Consider the following 22,161-nt stretch of genomic DNA (forward strand, 5'->3'; position numbering starts at 1 on the left):
GGTGGCTCTGTAACACCGATGTCCTAGGAAAGGACTCAGTTTAAAAAAAAAAATAGCTGTCCTTTGTTCCCGTGGGTCAGGTCATACTTGTGTCTGTCAGACTGTGACTCTTGGTTTGTTTGGAAAGTAAGGTTCTCTCGAGGCCCCAGCTGCAGACTGTGCCTTCCCAGTGCCAGGCTACTTCAGGCTACAAGACCACATAAAGTGTTCTTTGTACTGAGCATGTCTCCAAGGCAGCTCGGGTTTTGAGAGTGTCCCCAGCCCAGGGCTAGTCTTGGACCACTGATGCCAACCATATGGCTGTGGATAAGGATGATTGGAGACCCTACCTCCCACTGGCTCCTCACACTCTAACTCACACTTGCTAAAAAAAGGGGTTCTCCTAAACAACCCGAGCCTGAAAACTCTGGCAGCTAACCCCCTGCCCCTCCAGCCCTGGGGGGCTTCCGCAGGGCCTGGGCCTAGAGCCAGTTCCAGGCGGTCCCCAGACTAGAGTGGGGGTGGGGGTCAGAGCTGTAACCCTTTACGTCCTGCTTGGTCTCCAGCCCATAGTTTCTACAGGCCCTAGCCTCTGTGGTCTCTCCACCCCATTTTCCCTTAACCCTTTCCTGCCACAAAGAGATGGGTGTAGTAAAGGGTTTTCAAGGGAAGTCCAGACGACCAAGGATCATGTGTGTGTGTGTGTGTGATGTGTTTGTGTGTGTGCGTGTGGTGTGTATGTGGTGTGTGTGCGCGTGTGGTGTGTATGTGGTGTGTGTGTGTGTAGAACACTGCTTGGAATCTAAAACCAGGGTCTCAGAGATCAACTCTTCAATCCTTCCTTTTCCTTCCTTCGAGGAAGGAACTTTGACCCCTGAACACAAAACTTGGGTGGAAGGCAGTTGCTTCCAAGACCCTGTTTGGCCCTCTCCCTCCCGCCCAGCCTCCTCTCCTTCCCTCCCTCAGTCTCCAGCGCCCCTTTAAGCCATCCAGCAGCTCAGGCGAGTTTATCCAGGGGGCCTGGCTTCGAGGTCGAAGGGGAGGAGGGGGTGGTGGTTGAGGGGGAGGAAGGGCGGCGGGAATCCGCTCGGTCCCACCCCTAGCTACAACCCTTAGCAGGAAGGGTTTGTCTCCCGTGCTGCGGCGGAAAGGGACGGAGCTGGGAGGGCGGGCGCGGAGCGCTGGCGGGTGGGTCGCAGAACCCACAGCAGGGAGGCGGTGGCGGGGGGCGCGCCTCAAGGAGGGGAGGCGTGGCTTAGGCTGCAGGGCTAGGTGGCTGGGGGCCTCGGTGCTGGGACCCGTGACACTTCTCACGCTTTCCAGGGGCCGGAGGGACAGCCATGCTTTTGTCGGGGGGTAAACCCCCAGCGCAGGAATGGTTCATGGTGCAGACAAAATCGAAGCCCCGGGTACACCGGCAGCGGCTGCAAGTCCAGCGCATCTTCAGGGTCAAGGTGACCGCTTTCCAGAGCCGTCCTGACACCCCTTACTTTTGGCTGCAGCTGGAGGGGCCCCGGGAAAATACGGGCAAAGCCAAGGTAAACAGCTTCGTTTTGTTCTTTCCTTTCCCTCCTAGTCAGATCCTCTCCCTCTCTCCTGAACAGTCAAGAGTCCCCAGAGGTGTTGAGCTTGTCCTGCTGTTTGGCTTGCAGGGTCTGGGCCTCCCTCCCTCCAGATCTGCGGGGCCCCTGCTCTGTCCCTCTGCTTCCTTCTTTCCCTTCTGCCCCACCCCTCTCTTACATGTCACTTCTGTCCTTTAAGTGTGCTGAGAGAACCTCTGCTGAGAGTCTCTTTCTACCAGCCTTCTCTGGTCAGAAACAGGCCCAGATTTTCCATCTTGGGATCAGTTTAAGGGCCTGCATTTTTGTGGCCTCTGCAACATATGTCTTTGTTCTCACCAAGACACTGGAAGGCCTCCGTTCTTTCTGTCTGCTTAAATCCTGGGCGGTTTCTCTGAGTACTGGGACCAGAGGAGGGCCCTAGAGACACTTGTAGAGTGGCGTTGGCAGTTTATAGACGAAGCAGTAGGACTCAGAGAGAGAGAGAGAGAGAGAGAGAGAGAGAGAGGGTGAGGGTCTGCCTCAGTCATCAGAGTCAGGAAGGAGTAGGTTGGTGGAGGTTGTAGAACCTAGGACCCTGCCGGCAGAGTAGGATGCATCTGTTCTGGAAGGCAGTGCCTTGGGATGCCAGGGAATCATGGACGTTGAGATGAAAGGGCCTGCTGTATGGAGCTGGATATTGGAGAGGCCAGGTTGCAGCTTGTCCCTTTTACGCTCATCTTGGCTTCTCTGCCTGGGCTCCTCCCTCTGGTTCAGTCACACCCAAGGGCCCCCTACTCCCTCAGATTCCCTTATCTTCTCCAGTAGGAATGCTCTGGACTCCCTTCTCTCGGATACAAGCTAGTCTTTAACCCTTTGGCTGAAGCTCTACCCACATCTCAGTTGGTCAGGGCCTAGGTAGGGGAGGCCCGGAACACAGCCAGCAGAAGGAAGGGGAGGCTGGGAAATTTCTCCCTAAACACGCCCATTAAGCTGCTGCATCAGCACTTTTCCAGTTCTGACAGAGGTGCTGGGGGAGGGGAGAGGTGTCTGCCCAGAGAACAGATGTGCAGGGCCCCTTAGTTTCAGAGGCTGGTGTAGGATAAGCTAAGAAGAGGCTTTTGGGTTCTTTATGTTCTTAATTTTTTTCCGTTACTGTTAAAGTACCACAGCTCAGCCTTCATGGAGAACTAATCAGCTGACCAGGGCCTCCCTAAAGATGGAGACTGAACCCAGGGCCTGTGCATACCACAGAGGCCCTCTGCCACTGAGCCACTTACTCCCCCTGGGCCCCTGAAGAGCACTGCTTGAGATGCTCCACTTTGTGTTTCTTGTTTAAACTTCAAGTCAGCTTCAAGCTTGTCAGCATCACAGCCTCTTTGGGCTATAGTTTTTTACCCCTGAGTTTCTCACTCCAAGCCCTGCTAAGTGGATCCAGGGGCTCTGTCAGTTTCCTCTTGTGTCCCTCTTTGCCCCAGAGAGAGGCATTGTTGAAGGTGGGAACAGCTTGCAGGGATTCTGGGTAACTTCCTTTCTTGGTGGGGACAGAAGGAAGAAAAGGAGGGGGAGGGGGTGAGGGCAAGGGACAGTGGAATGTGGGGAGGATAAGGTCTGGATTTGACACGTTTCCATATCATAGCCCAAATAGAGAAGCATAGTTTGAAGAGGCCCTGGTCTAATAATTCAGCCATCTTGAAACTTTTTTTCCTCATTTGTGAAACAATGTAATAACACTCTTCTCATGTAAGAATTGTGAGGGCCAACTGAAAGAATGCCTGCTCAAATACTTTGGCAAAACATAAAGAACAACACGGGGCAGAAGTTAGGTGCTGCTGTTAGTAACTAGCTTTATAAGGGACCAAGTCTTTCTCCCTAGCTTGATGTCTTGTAAGCTGAAGGGCTTTGATGACCTGCTATGTGAGCCTTTCCTATTATGAGGATGCCTTGTCAGGAGGATGCAGTGTGGCCGACTCCAATCGTAGCTCTAGGGACCTGGAGTTTTGCCTTCTGGTTGTTGCCTTCCATACATCTCTTGGGAGAGATGGAGGAAGAACCGTGAGGTTGTTTGTTCTGGTCTCTGTGGAAGAAGGGTCAGGAAAGATGCAGGCTCACCTAAAGTAGAATCCAGTATGTTTTTATATTATTTGTGCTTGCTTTTTGAAAACAAAAAAAAATCAAAAAACAAAACTCTGTTAAACTTGTGTTTTAAAGTTCTTATGCAGTGGCAGGATTTCGGAAATATCAGAAATGGTGCTGTGTATCACATCCCAGGTAGGAAAACAAATCCGGGGGAAACTGGCTCCCCTGAGGCGAAATTACCAAGTGGAGAGGGGAGTTGAACAGTGGCTCAGTGAGCCCCACATTGAACCTGGCATCCCTTCTGCCCCATTCTGCATAAAGGACTATGAGGATGGGTTGAGTGTCACCAGACAGGACAGGCAACTTGGTTACTTCTCTTGTTTTTGGAGAAGATGGATATAGGTGATGGGGAATCTGAAGACAGCGGTAGTGGAGGTGGCTTCTGGAGTCTCTGCTGTGAGATGGAAGTTGGCATGTCAATGGCACTCAGTGAGCAGGGCCGTGGAAATTGATTGTGGTCAGGTGTGTGCTGGGTTTGGCTCTCACAAACTCATTGTTAGAATTTTAGGAACTTTGCAAGCTACTGGAGAGCTATCTATTTACAGCCACCGTGAGAATATTTACACCGCAGACGTTGGCAAGTGCTCTAAATCAGGGTTGTACACCTTCCCTGTGAGCTGATTAGGAAATGTTTGCCTACAAATCTGTGTCGTCACTGAGAACCTAATCTCTTTTTGTTTAAATATAAATTTAAAATTATTATTATTATTACTATTTTAATTTAAATTTTTATTTGTTGTTTTCGGGACAGAGTTTCTCTGTGTAACCTTGGCTGTCCTGGAACATGTGTAATTTCTTTTTCCTGTTACTGCACGTGAGGGGTTAGCTCCCTCACACCAACACTCCCTCTTCCTTTCCAACATGTTTGGTCTCAGTTCTCTAAACCTATCTTTAGGGTTTGCTCCATCATGCCTCTACACTCATCATCCAGGTAGGACATACTCTGGGGCCTTTGTTTTCTTTTTGCTTTTATGGTTTAACCAAGGTTAAAACTCCTTTCTAAATTGCTTGCCTTTCTATGTAGAGATTGCCGATGCTTAAACCTTCTCCTAGCTCCTCACAGCATTCCTTTCCCTGAGGAAAACCATTATAAAGAAGCAGGCTTCACTTGAGCCTGTAGTGGTACCAAGTGTCACAGTGAGTGCAGACGGCAGCGGAGGAGGCCTCTTCCCTTCAGAGGAGCTGAGGCTACAGGAAAGGCAGGGCAGGGATCTCATTATCCACTTAGGAGCACATCCTGGTGACCTCACTTCCTTTCACTAGACCCCACATCCTGAGGTCCCACCATCTACCGAGAGGGTCCATCAGAGGACAGGTCCCTACAAATGGGATTTGGAAGGACATTCCAAACTCTAGCAGCCAGCCTATGTAGCTGCAGGTAGTCTCTTGTGGACAGCCCTGGCTTTAGGCTCCTTGAGCTGTCTGTCACCTTGCGGCTTCCGTTTATGTTTACGGGTCTCCTGGCATCTGTTATCTTGTTCTTTGTTAAATCCATTCTCTTTCCTGGGTTGGTGGAGCTCATCCATTTGTAGTTTCCTTTTCTCTCCCTTTCCTCTCGCTTGTTTCTTCTCTTTTCTTTTGATAGTGTCTAGTTATGTGGATGTAGCCCAGGCTAGCATCACCTTAGCATGTAGCTTAGGCTGGTGTCTAGCTCACAACCTTCCTGCTCCAGCACTCATCAGTGGTTTTATCGAGTTAAAAAGACAGTGCCCCAGCAGAGGGAATGCTGAAGCAAGAAGTGGTTTGCTTCCCGAGCCACACGCAGTATGAATGAGTTGGATCCTATACAGGCAGTTGCTGTCAGTATTCAGTAGTGATGGTAGAGCAGACAAATACATCCTTAGGCTCCTCTTGATTATCTCCAGGACATTGTTTAGCTCTTTTCTCAGTTTCTTTTTTTTTGTGTGTGTGTTTGTTTTGAAGATTGCTCTGTAGAGCTGCTATGCTCTGCCTGTCCCTACCAAGATCTATGTTACAATTTAACTGGAATCATAAGGGTAGTAAGAGGGATGGCTGTTAAGAGGCGGGTTGTGCCCAGTGTGGTGGCATACGCCTTTAATCCCAGCACTTGGGAGGCAGAGGCAGGCGGATTTCTGAGTTGGAGGCCAGCCTGGTCTACAGAGTGAGTTCCAGGACAGCTGGGGCTACACAGAGAAACCCTGTCTCGAAAAACCAAAAAAAAAAAAAAAGAGGTGGGTTGCTTATGATGACATGGGCCAGTTATACGTGTGGGGGCTCTCCTGTGTGTTCTCTGTCTCAGCATGGGCTGATGCTGGTGCAGTGCTCTTGGGTTTCACAGTCTCTAAAACCTGGAGCCAAATGAAATTATGCTTAATTTAAATGACCCAACATGTGGTATTTTGTTAAGGCGGCAGAGAATGGATTAAGTGTATAAAACATTTGTATATAATATATATATTATCTATAAGTATATTTTCCCCCAGGACTCAGGCTTTTTCATGGAGCCGCATGCTACCCCATATTGCCCAGGAGGAAAGATGTGTTGTAATCTACACGTTCAGGTTGCTTATTTGAAGGTCACCTGATTGGTAGTTTAGCTGGTATTGAGTGAAAAGGGAAACATTTCCTTCTGTAATGTGTAGACATCACCCTATTGACATCTAGCGTCTGAGAAGCCCGAGGCTGCTCTTGTCCTGCTCCTCCGACTGAGATGGTTTCCCTTGAGCAAGCTTGTAGTGTTCTCCAGCTGGCTGCGTCTTCTCAGTGAACCTGCTTTGTGTGGACATCTGTCTTTATTTCCCATGTTGCTTGCTTCTCCCTCCACCTTCCTCCTGGACTTCATGGTCTTCGTTCTGCCTGGGGGACTTGGGGCTGCTGGCCCTTGCCACCCCGTTACCCTCTTGGGTTCCTGTCTAGATAAGCTTTCTGCGGGCTCTTTACCTTTCTCCTATGGTTTGCTTTTTCCGCTTTCTAAAATGTTTATTTGGCTATGTATTCTATGTATGAGTGCTTTGCCTCCATGTGTTCCTGCACACGAGAAGAGGGCATCAGATCCAGTGATAGACAGTTGTGAGCCACCATGTGGTTGCTAGGAGTTGAACCCAGGTCCTCTGGAAGAGCAGCCAGAGCTCTTAACCACTGAGCCATCTCTCCAGTTCCCAGCTTTTTCTATTTTCTAAGTTTGGCTTTTTATTTTTAGTCTTTCTATGTAGCCCTGGATGTCCCAGGACTTGTTGTGTAGACCAGGCTGGCCTTGATACAGCTTCCTCTGCCTTCTAGTGCTGGGATCGAGCACTGGCTAACAGGCTAACTCTGGCTTTTTTTTTTTTTTAAGAATTATTTACTTTATGTACATGAGTAGTACACTGTAGCTGTCTTCAGACACATCAGAAGAGGGCATTACAGATGGTTGTTTGCTGGGATTTGAACTCAGGACCTCTGAAAGAGCAGTCAGTGCTCTTAACCGCTGAGCCATCTCTCCAGCCCTAACTCTGGCTTTTTTTTTGCTTGACTATCTTTCAACCCTTTCGTTGGGTCTTTCATTGCTGTTACCACATTATAATGTTAAAGTTACATGTGTGCTGTTTTCAAAAACAATGTCCTATTTACTGTGTGACATATTGTTTAATATGCTTCTGAGAAGAGAATGATAATAAGCCTTTTGGAGGAAGGGAAGTCTGTCTATCTGTCTGTCTGTCTCTATTTCTCTCTCTCCCTCCCTCCTCTGTGTGTGTTAGGAGTAACAGGTTTTCAGATTGGTTTCCTTCTTTAAGAACTATGCCTTTCCCATTCCCTTCACTCTGAATTTAAAGCTTCTTGGTTCTGTCGTGTTTCTCTGCCTTTTCGGTTTTCCTTTGTGTATACTGGGGTGGTCCTTGAAGGCAGATTGAACATTGACTTGTAAAAAGGAAGGACAGTCCTGGGGAGTTGTAAGCACACATGGAGTGATATTGATCAGTGCTAAATGTTTTAACTTCAAATTGACAGAGGATCTGTGGAATATTGGGCAATACGTTTTTAGAGATAATATCACTTTTATTGACGTTTTTCCAATTTTTTTGGTGTCATTTATCTGTGGATTGTTCAGATCACTCTCTGGACTGTAAATACTGTAAATGCTGTTCCTTGTCTGGCTTTGCTTTTTGGTGTATATCATGGGGAAGACCGTAGACTTCAGGGTCACCGTGCTGGGTATCCATGCTTGAACGTGTGATTTTCTCTCATCTGAAAGGAAGGTAATGAAGGGTGCCTTTGTAGAACTGAGAGGAATATATCAGATAATTTATGTGCTTGGCACATAAGGTCTTAATAAATATTAGTCCATATTTATTGTTTCAAAATGATCTCAATTGCTATACCATTCATAAAAATGGTGAACTATTGATGGAACAATAAATATTTTAAACTCTCTCTGTGTGGAGAGAGAGAGAGAGAGAGAGAGAGAGCCTGCATGAGCGAGCGCAAGTGTGCCATCTAAGTGTGGTGTTCTCAGAGGCTAGAAGGTGACAGATCCCTTGGAGCTGAGGTCATAGACTGTTGTGAGATGTCAGATATGGGTTCTGGGAATTGAATTTGGGTGCTCTGGAAGAGTAGCAAACACCCTTAACCCTTGAGCCATCTCTCCAGCTCCTCCCGCCTACCTTTTTGAGGTAGCATTTTCCACTGAACATGGAACTCGCTGACTGACTAGACTGGCTGGCCAGTGAGCCTCTGGGTTGCTTCCATCAGTCTAGGGCAGTGGCTCTCAGCCTTCCCAGTGCTGCTGCCACCCATTCAGACAGTTCCTAATGCTGTGGTGACTGCCAGCCATACGGTTATTTGGTTGCTACCTTATAACAGTAATTCTGCTATTGCTGTGAATTGAAATGTAAATATCTGTGTTTCCCGTTGGTTTTAGGTGCCCCCTGCAAAAGTGTCCTTTGACTTTGTCCACACAGGGGTCGGGACCCGCAGGGTGAGAACCACTGCTCTAGCTCTAGGTGCTGGCGCTCTGAGCTCAGGTCTTCATGATTGTGCAATAAGCATTTTACCCACAGATCAATCTCACTAATCCCATTAGTTTTTTTTTTTTTCAAAGAAATCACCCACAATTTTCTTCTTCAACCTGCCTCTGGCTTTACATAGTCAGGATGTGGGGAACATTTGTTAAGGTGAGAGCTGTATGCACATTTGCTCTCTCTTGGGAGTGAGACCAGATGAGGTTCGGGTGGGAAGCCCATCAGACTTTGTTGGAAGACCCAGGAAGGAGGGAGTCACAAGCTAAAGCAGGGGGAAATGTCCTGTGCCCTGAGCAGAGGTGCTAGTGTGGGCTTCAAGATGGCTGCTAGAGATTTAAAAGGCGGGAGGCGGGAGGAGGAGCATTTATCACGGGATGGAACTGTCAGGGAAGGCACGAAGGTGGGGGTTCTGAAGAGTATGGGTGTAAAAGGTCACGAGGGTGACCTCAGTTCGCTTGGGCTGCTGTCTCAGAGACTTCTTAGGAGCTCTTGAAGATCACTGGATCATGCCTGTAAGTAGCTGAAACCAGCGGCTCTTCCTGCAAACGTGAGGGCTGGTCAGCCTGAGAACTTGAGGCCCTCCTCCTGTTTAGACACTATGTGAATCTGTAGGATATTCCTCTGGACACTGGCCCAGCAACTTATCTTCACCACTGGGCAACAGTTACCATGGTTACAGGTACAGGTTGTGCTTGCTGGAGAGCTTCTGAAGGGGGATTAAGCTGGAATCCTACAGGATTACCTGGAAGTCACTGTGTCAGCCAGAGGAGCTCTCCGGAGAGCTCTGATTTCAGTCAGGTAGACATAGGCTATGTTCTGGTGTAGACATTGTTGAGCTGTGTGCAGTTGGGTAAGCTCTTATGAGTCCATAGAATGGGAACAGGCTGTGCCTGGCCCTGTCCTTGTAAGCCAAGCTCACTTAGCTCACTGAGGCTTCCAGTAGACGCATGAGGCAGGAACGGATGACGAGACGCAGCTGGGAGGGAAGCTGCCCACGTTCTAGGCACATGAGAGTACTTAATAGTGTGTAGCTTTCTTCCCCTCAGGTGCTACACAGTTCTGTGGTGCCAAGGAGGGCCTGGACCCAAGCATATCTAATTTAACTTGCCATGCTATAGGTGAAAACACTGAGGTCCTGAGAAGATGGCAGACTTCCTACAACCCTTCCTTGCCTGTTAAGGCCAAGTTAGAACTAAGCATGAGGTCTTTTGGCTCCAAACTTGGATCTTTTCTTCCCTCTGAGCTCTCATTCATTCTGTCACTGTTCCCTGGAAAGAGGGAGTGGGGCCGAGGGAGAGCATCTGACCTTGGGGGTGTCAGCATGGGTCAGCTTGAGCTTAGTGAGAGGTTAGGTTTTGAGGTACAAGGGACAGATTGGGGTTAGCCACTAACAGAGGGCTGGTCCTTTTTGTTCTATCCCTCTGCCCAGGAATATCTGAAAGGTCTGTGCAACCCAGAGCTATGGAAGGAGGTTCGCTACCCACCAGTCCTGCACTGCGCCTTCCTTGGGGCACAAGGCTTGTTCCTGGACTGCCTCTGCTGGAGTACCCTGGCCTACCTGGTGCCTGGTCCCCCTGGCTCCTTAATGGTGGGTGGGCTGACCGAGTCTTTTACCATGACACAGAACTGGCTGGAGGAGCTGGTGGCACGGTTGCGCTGGGGCCCTGCCCCAATGATCACCCCTCGAGGGGTTTGGGAGACAGAGGTGACCCGGGCTTTTGGGGCTCTGGTGTGGATCCGTTGTGACAAGTATGCAGGAGACTTGCTGCAGCTTCCTCCAGCAGTCCAGGAGCTGCTTCTCAGTTTGGTCCGAGATGCTGCCGGCAAGGAAGACATCATTGAGTGGCTCGGCCATTTTGGCATCTCTGGTACTTGCCCCAACCCAGAGATCCTGATCTGCCTTGCCCGGCAGCAGAAGGAAAGCGCATCCCTGGTGACCATAAAAGAGAGCCCCGGGACGCTCCAAGAGATAGGAGCCTTGAATCGGGCTTCAGAAAATTCAAAGAAAACAACAAGTTCGGGAGCCGCTGGGTCCCTGACCCAAGCTCAGAGCCCTCCGGCGCAGGAGACAGCAGACCAGCTAGCACGGTAAGTACTGGAAAAGGGGTTTTTCTCCGCCCCTGCCCTGATCCTGATCCCCCAGGAAATAGTAGTAATTCGGGACCAAATTGCCATTCTCACCTTTGCCACGAACTTGGACTTTCTCTAGGGACCAGTCTAACAAGCAAGGTGACGAAACGAACAGTGTTGGAGAGGAAGGGACCGCTACACAAGACACCAGCAGCCAGGACTCTGAGAATCCCACACAAGCCCTCTTGCAGCAAAAGCAGGTACCGAAGAATGAAGAGAGAATCTCATTGCTGTTGCCAGTGTCAGCTCTGAGCGCGTACACATCCTGGAAGGTCTGGGCCCCTGGGACAGCCTTTGGGCCCTCGTGGCCAGGGACCATTGCTGCCACCTTCTGGAAGATCAATGAACTGCAGTCTCTTCACCTAGCCTGGCTCCTGTCCCAGGCTTGCTTAAATTTCCCCTTCTGGCAGAGGCCCACGGGCCCCATTCAGCTGAAGCTGCCAGGACGGAATCCTTTGCCCTTAAAGCTGGAATGGAAGCAGAAAGAGCTGGTTCCTCTGTCCAGTGCAGGAAGCCCAGCTTGTAGACCAGGTGGGGACCTAGGGAGGGAGACAGCCCTAAAGCATAGCCCGAGGCCGGAGATTCCCTCCAAAATCATCAGTTTATCGGTGGTGCCAGGGGGTTGTGGTATCAAAGAGAAGGTTAGCCCGGGACTTCTGCAAGTAGGGCAGTCTTCAACATCTGTGGGAGATAAAGGAATTTCACTGTCAGATTGTAAAGGCCTGGAAAAGCCGTTCTCTCTAGCACTGTCCACAGAGCAAGGGGGATCCACAGCTCAAGAGAGGCCACTGGCTCAAGTACCCGAAGCTCCAACGGTGTCTGAAACTCTTCAAGTGGCCACGGCTGCAGAGGTGTCCAACGTTGAACACCCACCCACCGGGGAGGGGCTGCCTGCAACCCCCAAAGTGCCTACAGCCCTAAAGAAGCCAGCAGTGTACACAGAGCCCACAGCTCCCAAAGTGCCTTCGGCTCCAACAGAACCAGCAGCTCCTGCCACGCCCACAGCCCCACAAACTCCTACAGCTCAGAAAACACCTTCAGTGAAAACACTCGCAGGCCTCCAGACCCCCAAAGTTCAAAGTGAGACCATAGCTACAGCAGGGTCTGAAGTTCCCAAAGCGCCTGCAGCTTCAGCAGTTGCGGGGCCGACCGTGGATGTAGCCCAACTCCTGAGTGAGGTTCAGGCTTCAAAGAATAGAGCCATCATGTTGAAGGTCCAGGGAAAGCCCGGAAGGCAGGGTTTCCAGCCCAGTAGCACCGTGCCCTCCAGAAGTAAGCATCAGTTCCTAAAGGAAGGACTTCTTGGGGCTTGGGAGGGGTCCCAGAGGCTGTCACCTCACTCCCAGGGCACCAACATAGTGACCAGCTTCCAGAGGTACAACGAGGCCTTGAACACACCGTTCGAGATGAACTTGTCTGAGGAGCCTGGAAATCCAGGGCTGAGGAGAGTGGTCATTGACGGCAGCAGTGTGGCCATGGTGTAAGTATTTGATGGGCTGGACGTGCTGGGGTGCTGGGTAGACATTCCTTCTAGAGCTTCTATGGGAGTAAAAGAGAGAGGGAAGGGCCCAGGCTGAATGGCTACTGCACGGTAGGTAGTGCGTACAGAATCGTCTTTATTCTTAGGTAGATGTAGATAGAGTCTGAGAGGTGAAAAATTTTACATATGTTTTTTGAGACAGCCAGAGATTTTTTTTTCTTTTTTTGGCCTTTGGGGTCAGAGCTATCTGCTGCAAAGGTTCATGCTCGACCCAAACTGGTTCTTTGGTAGCTCAAACTTCAAGACCTGGCCCCAAACCTAATAGAAGCTTTTCCAGACTTCAACCCACCTGAGAGATTGTTTTGCATGTTCAAATTGTTTGCTGTAGAGGTGTGAGTGCAGAGATGTGCTTCATCTGTCACACGGGAGAGTAGTTATCTGTGCAGATCAGGCTCTTGGCACACAGTAGGTAGTCAGGATTTTTTTTTCTTCTGCCTTTAAGTTCTAGGCAGCTGTTTGAGGGCAGAGCGGCAGGCCAGGTCTGATGGCACATACTCCTTTAAGCTCAGCATTCAGGAGGCAGAGGCAGGAGGAATCTCTGTGAGTTCCAGACCAGCCTTGTCTACGTAGTAAGCTCCATCCAGGACAGCTAGGACTTCAAGGAGAGAGCCCGTTTTAGAGAGAGGTGGCGGAGGGTGTAGGGAGAGGGTAGTGCTGGCATCTTCAGTGCTCTTGGGACATTACCTGCTTGGGTCTCAGGGCAAGGCATGAATGGTGAGGCAGGGTCGTCTGGAACGTAGCTCCCTCATTCCCACCGTCTCACAGACATGGCCTGCAGCACTTCTTCTCGTGCCGAGGCATCGCCATGGCCGTGCAGTACTTCTGGAATCGCGGACACCGAGAGATCACCGTGTTCGTACCCACCTGGCAGCTGAAGAAAAACCGGAGGGTGAGAGGTGAGATGCTCAAGGTCACCTGACTTTTCTTTTCTTTGCCTTTCTGGCCCATTCTTCTACCACCCCACCTTGGTCTTTCCCACGTAGCCCTTTCCCTATCCCTCTGTTGTGTCATCCTCAGAGAGCCACTTTCTGACGAAGCTTCACAGACTGAAGATGCTGTCTATCACTCCCTCGCAGCTGGAGAATGGCAAAAAGATCACCACTTACGATTACAGGTATGCCGGGCTCTGTCCCTCCGTGGGGCTCAGGGTGGACGGTGTCCCACCTCATCTTCTTATAGGGGAAATGGAGGCAAATGCTATGTCTGAGAGCAGGGATTGGCACATACATGAGGAGTTGGCTGAAGGATGGCTCTTCCCAAGCGCAAGGTCGTTACCATCTTTGGAACTCAGGCGGTGTGCTCCCCCAAGTGTCCTGACTTTCTTTCTCCGTGGTCTCTAGAGGTTCATGATCACGAGGCTCATCCAACCCATTGCATTAGATTGCAGTTTGAGGTGCTGTTCAATTGGGTGAGCATGAGGCACATCCACTTAGCATTCGAGGTACCCTAACTTTTTCGGTGCCAGTTTGGGGTAAAGCTCCTATCTCGAGGAATGCCTTCAATCTTCGTTCCTCAAGCTCTGATGCAGGGAGGAGGTGTATATGGAACCTTACATAGGCGGGTCCTTGGGCAAGGCTATAGAAATGGAGTTAGATGGGCCTGGTTACTAAACGTTGACACCCTTTCTGCTTGCCAACCTTCAGCACCAGCATGCCCAGGGGAGTCTGTGGCCCTGCCTGTACTAGGGTAGGGAAGGCAGGTCCTGCTGTAGTTCTAGCCCAGATGTCCAGTGACCCTGCTTGTACTAGGACTGGGAAGGCAGGTCCTGCTGTAGTCCTAGCCCAGATGCCCAGCAGGCCGATCTTGACTTCTCTTCAGCACCTCACATGTTGGGTAGGGAGAGGTTTTGTTTCTTTCCTGTATTCCCTGGAATCCATATAGCCTTTAAGCCCATGAAGGGCTAGGCAGGGCCAGCCAAGCTTCCCATTTCCCAGATCTGACTCCTGAGAGTCCGTTAAATCCTCTAAATCCAGGCAAGGATTTAAGGGAAGGTGATGTTTCTGTTGAAGCGCCCTCTTCTGGGCACTTGGAGAACAGCATGTGAGAGCCCAGGGAATGCTCTTTTTCCTGGTTACAGCCTTCCTTAGAAGGAAAGTGATCCTCTGGAGAATGGGTTTGTTTATTAAGCCATGTGATTTTACGTGTTGGTATGTATGTAGATGTACATCTTGATGAAGAATATTGTGTGTTGTACACTAGACACTGAATTAGACACTGAATTAGACACTGAATTAGACTCAGTTTAATTATTACAGCAACACGGGGCAGGTATTTTATCTACATTTTACAGGTGAAAAGATGGGAGTAGAAAATACCCATGTAGCTGGGCAGTGGTGGCGCATGCCTTTAATTCCAGCACTTGGGAGGCAGAGGCAGGTGGATTTCTGAGTTTGAGGCCAGCCTGGTCTACAAAGTGAGCTCCAGGACAGCCAGGACTACACAGAGAAACCCTGTCTCGAAAAAACAACAACAACAAAAAAAAAAAAAAAAAAAAAACAAACAAAAAAAAGAAAGAAAGAAATTACCCATGTGTGAACATGAACCAGAGGGTGGGTTCTGTGTTGCATGAGCCTGCATATGCGAGAGGGGTGTGTGGCTGTATATACATTTGGGGAGCTCTATGCAACAAATACACCTTCTGGGGGGATGCTGGGATCCCAGATGGGCACACAGAAGAGAGGATGTGCTCTATAGTCTTGGCTGGATCACAGAGAGCAGAGGTTTTTTTCTGACCCTCCAGGGACTTCTAGTTCATTTTCCAGAGGGTCCAGAAGATGAGAGGGGAGGTTGGTTGCTGGACCGTTAGTGACTTCCTTTTCCCTTGCAGGTTCATGGTAAAGCTGGCAGAGGAGACAGATGGAGTCATTGTCACCAATGAGCAGATCCACATCCTCATGAATAATTCCAAGAAACTGATGGTCAAAGATCGGTGAGACTCTCTGGGGACTCGAGCCGCTGTTTCCCAGTGATGTCAGACAGCCTGTGGCAGAGAAGACACTGGGGCAGGAAAAGAAGCCTTAGAGTAGGGCTTGCCAGTGCCTGCTGGTAAATGTGTGTGTGTGTGTGTGTGTGAGAGAGAGAGAGAGAGAGAGAGAGAGAGAGAGAGAGAGAGAGACAGATAGACAGACAGACAAGCTGACAGACAGACCTGTGCAGGCAACAGGGTGTGGCTGACTCTTGGGTTCACCTCTGACCTTGCCTCTTTGTCCCGTGGGTCTAGCCTGCTGCCCTTCACCTTTGCCGGGAGTCTCTTTATGGTACCAGATGACCCCCTGGGCCGTGACGGCCCCACCTTGGAGGAATTTCTGAAGAAGCCAAACAGGTAATTTGTCAGCCTTTACCTCCCAGGCATTCCTCGGACCAGAAACTTAGTGCTAGTCAACATTTACCTAGTTCTCAGTAGTGAACAGGACTGTTTGACTGTTTACACCTTCACGCTTCTGCCACATTTTGATGCTTTTAGCCACCATTTACATTACGCTTTTAATGTTTCCCATGAGCCTTTTCATGCCTATTTCCACAACCAGCATTTGGGCTCAGCCTTTTCTTGCTGTCTTCGGAGCTATGTCATGCAAATTGACATGGCGCACTTGAGCAGCTGTGTGGCACTCCATTCCATGTGTGCCTAGCAGGCAGAAAGAACCTGTTCTTGGGCTGGGGTCATTTGACTATTTCTACTTTAGGCTGCTGGTGACGTGTGACAGGAAACAGGCTTGTTTTTCTTTCCTCATGTTCAAGAGAGCCTTGTCTACATTAGCGCCGCCACGTTCCTCTCCTTTGATGCTCACAATTTCAGTTAGGTGTAAACGACCATAATCCTCATTTCATAGATGAGACTCAAGTCAGTTTTCCAAGGTCATTTTGGCAGAACTAGTTTGTGGCAACTCTGACCCTCTGGCTTCTCTGCCATTTGATTACTGCCCATCCCCCCCCCCCCTCTCCCCGTGCTCTGGGGTCCATGGACAGGACACTGCTTCCTTCCCACCCCGACCATCTCTCATCTCATTCCCCCAGGCTTCCCCTCCAGGGCTGACCTTCCCCTGGAGTGTCATCCTGAGGTAATAGTGCCAGTCATCTCTTACCAAGCCACTGGCTTAAAACTGACTTAAGTGATCCATGGTCTTAGTTTATTTTGTTTTGTTCTCTGTTGTGATAAAATACCCCAGCAAAAAAAAACTATAGAAAGCCGGGCGTGGTGGTGCACCCCTTTAATCCCAGCACTCGGGAGGCAGAGTCAGGCGGATTTCTGAGTTCGAGGCCAGCCTGGTCTACAAAGTGAGTTCCAGGACAGCCAGGACTACACAGAGAAACCCTGTCTCGAAAAACCAAATAAATAAATAAATAAATAAATAAATAAATACCAAAACAAAACCAAAAAAACTATGGAGAAAGGGTTATTTCAGCTCAATAGGCTTGGGGGAGGGGAGTCCCAGTGGCAGGAGCTTGGGAAGAATTGGCCATGTTATGTCTGCAGTCAGAAGAGAACTCTCTGGGGCTCCGCTCACTTGCTTTGTTTTGCAATCTTGGATCTCCCCGCCTAGGGAATGGAACCGTCCATAGTGGGAGGGTCTTCTCACTTCAGTGTAATCAAGACAATCCCTCACAGGTCTGCCTACAGGTACTGGGGCTAGACAGTCCTTTGCTGAGACCGCCTTCTCAGCTGATTGTAGGTTGTGTGCAGCTGAAAATTAAAAGTGACCGCTACAGTCAGTAAGGATTCCGTTGGATCCATCCTCAAAGCACAGAAGAACCCATATTGAGTGAAGTTCTAGCATGTGTAAGCTCGAGAGCAAGTATTTACGGGCTGGCTCCTGACTGACCCCTACCACGAGTGAAGTAGGCTCTGTGGGGTGGTCACACATGCGGCTTTCCCCTCCGATAATCTGTGGGGTTGGGACCGCCCCTCTCATTTTTCTACTTGTTTTTGGCAATAGGTTGGACATGGACATTGGCAATTTCTTGAAGGTGTGGAAGACCCTGCCTCCCAGCTCAGCCAGCATCTCTGAACTGAGTGATGACGCTGACGCCGAACCTTTGGAGGATCCACAGGACGTAGAAGAAGCAGGGAAGGAGGAGGGAAGCCTGGAAGAGGAGCCAGGAATCCCAAAGCCCGATGAAGAAGATGAGCAGGACACTAACCCTGTGTCGGTGTTTGGGGTCGAGTGCCCTTCATTTTCCGAGGAAATCCTCCAGTGTCTCAGCCTGCATGACCCCTCTGAGGGGACTTTAGACATCGACCTTCTGCCTGTGGTGTCCTCTCCGTACCTGGATGTCCCCTGGGATGGGAAGGCTCCCTGTCAGCAGGTTCTGGCCCAGCTGGCGCAGCTTAACATCCCGAGCAACTTCACCGCGCTATCCTTCTTCATGGGCTTCATGGATTCCCACCGGGATGTTATCTCTGACTATGAAGATCTCGTGGGCCCCCTGCACGGCCTCCTCAAGCAGAAGCCGGACTGGCAGTGGAACCAGGAGCACGAGAAGTCCTTCCTGGCCCTGAAACGAGCCCTAGTGTGCGCCCTCTGCCTGTCAACCCCCAACCCCAACCTGCCCTTCTACCTGGAAGTGACTGTCAGCCAAGTGTCACTGACAGCTAGCTTGCACCAGGAGCACTCAGGAAGGAAGCACCCCATCGCTTATACCTCGAAACCTCTCCTCCCCGATGAAGACAGCGAGGGTCCTCAGTCAGGGGGGGACAGCCCCTATGCTGTGGCTTGGGCCCTCAAGCATTTTGCCCGATGCGTTGGAGACAATCCAGTGGTTCTACGTCTTTCCTATGCCTCCCGGACCACGGTGGATAATGAGGCATGGGATAGCCGTAGGGCTTCGAAAGCGTGGTTGATTCGGTGGTCTCTCTTGCTGCAGGACAAAGGCAAGAGGGAATTGGAATTGTCCCTTCTCCAGGGCCTGCTGGGGGAGAACCAGCTGCTGACACCCCCTTCCTCCATGCCCCGAGTTTTCCAGCCTCTGCCTCCTTCTTCTGACCTGTCTACTTTTATCTGTGTCCATGTGTCTGGCTATTGCTTCTACCGTGACGATGAGTTGTGTGCTGGCTTTGGTCTCTACATCTTGTCGCCCACCAGCCCTCCAGTCTCCCTTGCCTTTTCCTGTTCTCCTTACACAACCACATACGCCCACCTGGCAGCCGTGGCCTGCGGCTTAGAGCGCTTCGGCCAGTCCCAGCACCCTGTGGTTTTCCTCACCCACTGCAACTGGATCTTCAGCGTTCTCTGGGAGCTCCTGCCCCTCTGGAGAGTCCGGGGCTTCCTGTCATCTGACGGGGCTTCACTACCTCATCCAAGCCTGCTGTCCTACATCATCTCTCTCACGTCTGGCTTTTCACCCCTTCCCTTTATCTACCGAACCTCTTATCGGGGCTCTCTGTTTGCTGTGACAGTGGACACTCTGGCCAAGCAGGGTGCCCAAGGGGGCGGGCAGTGGTGGGATTTGCCAAAGGATGTGCCAGTGCCAATGGTGACTCCCCATCCTAAAGGCAGGAAGCCCAACTTGCTGGCCTTACAGCTGAGTGATACCACCCTGGCCGATATCATTGCCAAGTTGCAGGCAGGACAGAAATTGTCCGGGCCCTCCCCTTTCAGTTCTGCCTTTAACTCACTCAGCCTGGACCAAGACAGTGGCCTGCTCATGTTCAAGGGGGAAAGGCATCCCAGGGTTTGGGTAGTCCCAAGGCAACTTCGGAGGGATCTGATTTTCTCTGTGCATGACAGCCCCATTGGGGAACACCAGGGGCTAGAGGACACCTATAAGACGGTGAGGCTGCTGGGATGGTGGCCTGGGATGCAGGACCACGTGAGAGATTACTGCAGGAGCTGTTTGTTCTGCATCCCCCGGAATCTCATAGGCGGGGAGCTGAAAGTTATCGAGTCCCCATGGCCTCTCAGGTCGACAGCCCCTTGGTCCAGTCTGCAGATTGAGGTGGTGGGTCCAGTCACTGTAAGTGAGGAGGGACATAAGCACGTGCTCATTGTGGCCGATGCCAACACCCGGTGGGTGGAGGCATTCCCTCTGAAGCCCTATACGCACGTGGCTGTGGCCCAGGTGCTCCTCCAGCATGTGTTTGCAAGGTGGGGCGTTCCCATCAGACTGGAGGCCGCCCAAGGCCCCCAGTTTGCCCGCCATGTTCTGGTGAGCTGTGGGCTGGCCCTGGGAGCCCAAGTGACTACACTGAGTAGGGCCCTCCAGTTCCCCTGCCTGATGAGTTCAGAGGCCTACTGGGAATTCAAGAGGGCCCTGAAGGAGTTCATCTTTCTGTATGGCAAGAAGTGGGCGGCCTCTCTGCCCTTGCTGCACCTGGCTTTTAGGGCCTCCACCACAGAGGCCACACCGTTCCAGGTGCTGACCGGGGGCGAGATGAAGCTGATGGAGCCCGTGTGGTGGGAGATGAGCCGGGCGAACATTGAAGGGCTCAAGATGGACGCTTTCTTGCTGCAGCTGATGCGGGAGCTGTTGGACCTCCACTGGAGAGTGGCCGAGAAGGCCAGCGAGAAGGCCGAGAACAGGCGTTTCAAGAGGGAGAGCCAGGAGAACGAGTGGAGTGTGGGCGACCAGGTCCTCTTGTTGTCTCTCCCCAGGAATGGCAGCAGTGCCAAATGGATGGGTCCTTTCTATATTGGGGACCGGTTGAGCCTATCACTCTATAGGGTGTGGGGCTTCCCAGTCCCAGACAAGCTGGGCTGTGTCTATCCTAGCAGTCTGATGAAGGCCTTTCCCAAGCATGACACGCCCCTGTCCCTCGACGTGGAGCAGTGAGTCAGAGCAGCCAGGGATCTGCCCGCTCGGGTCCCCGCATTTCTGCTGCTAGTCCTCCCTTCTGATCTGAGCAGTGCTCTCAGCTCTTCGGGGGCCCCCCTCAGTTGTGCCTTGTGCGGAGAAGTTCCCTTTGTAAAGCTTTGCTGAATTGCCTTGAGCTAGGGGTGGATGTCCCTATAACACATCCCCAGGTAGGGGTACTTGGAGAATGTGCCAAAGGTTGTCCTGTGGGGGCTCTGGGCTCTGGCAGTTCTACCCTTGGGAGCAAAGGAGTCTCCTTAACAAAGTTGGCCGGGCTCACGATCTTCCCCAAGTGCCACCTTTCCCCTCTTACACGCTCAGGTGTAGATTGGTGTGTGCACCCCTCTCCAGTGTCTTTCACCCAACACACTACACTTCACAGTGTGGATTTGGACCTCCGGGTGGGTATCACAGCTCTCCCCCTATGCTAGTGCCTCCCCGTACATTCTGCATCTGGCAAGCCTCTGCTCTTGGAGTTCTCAATGGCACAGACACTGGCAGCAAGAAGGTAGCAGTTCTCCAGTCGGCCTCCTTTGCCAGCACCGGGACAGCAGTAGCCTTCCCGTGCCTCCAGGATGCTTGCTGTCTCTGGGTGGAGGTGATCAGCCATAAGCCACCTACCTGTTCTTAAGGGGAGGTGGTGGGAGGGGATGAATTGGCCTACCTCATTTGATTCCAGTCAACAGAGATGATTCCTGACCCCTGCTGTGATGGTGGTCACCTCACAGGAGTCGAGGACTTTGATACCAAGCGTGGCCTCTGTACTGGAAGAGCTGCTTCTATTAGGTTCAGTGGTGTTCACGCTCTGCTTTAAGGGGAGGGCATCTGATGTGTGTAGTTTGACACGCGGCCGGGCACTGGGTGGCTTTTCCTCTTGTTCCTCTGACTCCTCTCACCCACTGCCAAAGCTCACAACCCTCTACTGCGTGCAGTTTACCCATCTCCTTCGATGGGACTGCTTTGTTCTGGTCAGCTGCAGTACCCTGAATCTGCCTCTGTGTGGCGCTCCCTCACAGCCGGTGTGCCCAGCTCATTGTCGCAGCAGGAGTGGGCTTTTCATTATCATGAGGGCTGATTCTCACCGCTCTGCATTTCCACACAGCTGAGCTCGCGATCTGGAGAGAAAGGTCAGCACCAGGCCGTTCTGGCTCCGATTCCTAGTAGCTCATTTCTCGAGGAGCCGATCCGGTTATCTGGCTGAGCTCAGGTTGCCAGACAGGACGCTGCAGAATGCTGGGTCCTGAGGCTAGGTTGGCGTTGAGCCCAGCTTTCACAACAGAGCAAAGAGGGAAATGACTTGCCCGCAGTCACACAGCTAGTTGGTGGCTGAGCTGGGACCCGGATGAACCTTCGTGACTTCAGGTTCACCACGATAGGGGTTCTAGCAACATGTTTAAGCATGAGAATCCTTTCAGATTTTGTACCTCTGTTCCCTTTGATGCCGTTTCGTTTCCTAACCCTTCTAGATAAACTACCTGAATGCTGTTCTTCAGCCAATCCAGCTGGCAAACCCTGCCCAGAAATAGATGCTGGGAGCTCCCCGGGGTGCTGAAAGGTTAGCTGTAGAATTTTTAGCAGGTACTGTTTCTTCCCACCACCTTAGCTTTGCCTCCCCTCCCCCGCCCCCCTTTCCTACGTTAGTCAGCCTCACTCTCCAGCCCCAGGGCTATATTCAAACACCTCTTTCTGTTAAGTACAATTCCCATCATATGCTTTCAAGTGATTTTTATTTTTCAATAAATCAGTTAAAATGGAGCCAATGTTTAATTTTTTTTTCCGAATTGGGGGGGGGGGATAAAGGGGGGGTGGTGCCAGGCGGTGGTGGTGCACGCCTTTAATCCCAGCACTTGGGAGTCAGAGGCAGGCGAATTTCTGAGTTCGAGGCCAGCCTGGTCTACAGAGTGAGTTCCAGGACCGCCAGGGCTACACAGAGAAACCCTGTCTGGGGGGGGGGGGGGAGTGAGAGTGGGGGTATCTGTGGGGGTTCACTGCTCTTCCTGAACTGGAAACCCTTGTTCTTCAAGTAAGGACTCTTGGCTAAGCATTCTGACTTTGGGCCTTGGCTTTTTGCTGCTGCCTTTTCTTTCCT

General features: G+C 51.1%; 1 protein-coding gene across 1 annotated transcript; it reads left to right on the forward strand.

Annotated features, from left to right (window-relative positions):
* The first annotated feature begins 1,205 nt into the window (after positions 1-1,205).
* Positions 1,206-21,827, forward strand: Nynrin (NYN domain and retroviral integrase containing). Its single transcript, NM_001040072.1, has 8 exons — positions 1,206-1,517; positions 10,044-10,702; positions 10,824-12,224; positions 13,050-13,180; positions 13,302-13,398; positions 15,112-15,213; positions 15,505-15,606; positions 17,219-21,827. The coding sequence occupies exons 1-8, from the start codon at positions 1,320-1,322 to the stop codon at positions 20,049-20,051; spliced, it is 5,523 nt and encodes a 1,840-aa protein (NP_001035161.1). The 5' UTR covers positions 1,206-1,319; the 3' UTR covers positions 20,052-21,827.
* Positions 21,828-22,161: the final 334 nt, after the last annotated feature.

The sequence above is a fragment of the Mus musculus genome, chromosome 14, assembly GCF_000001635.26.
Source record: "Mus musculus strain C57BL/6J chromosome 14, GRCm38.p6 C57BL/6J".
Lineage (NCBI taxonomy): Eukaryota > Metazoa > Chordata > Mammalia > Rodentia > Muridae > Mus > Mus musculus.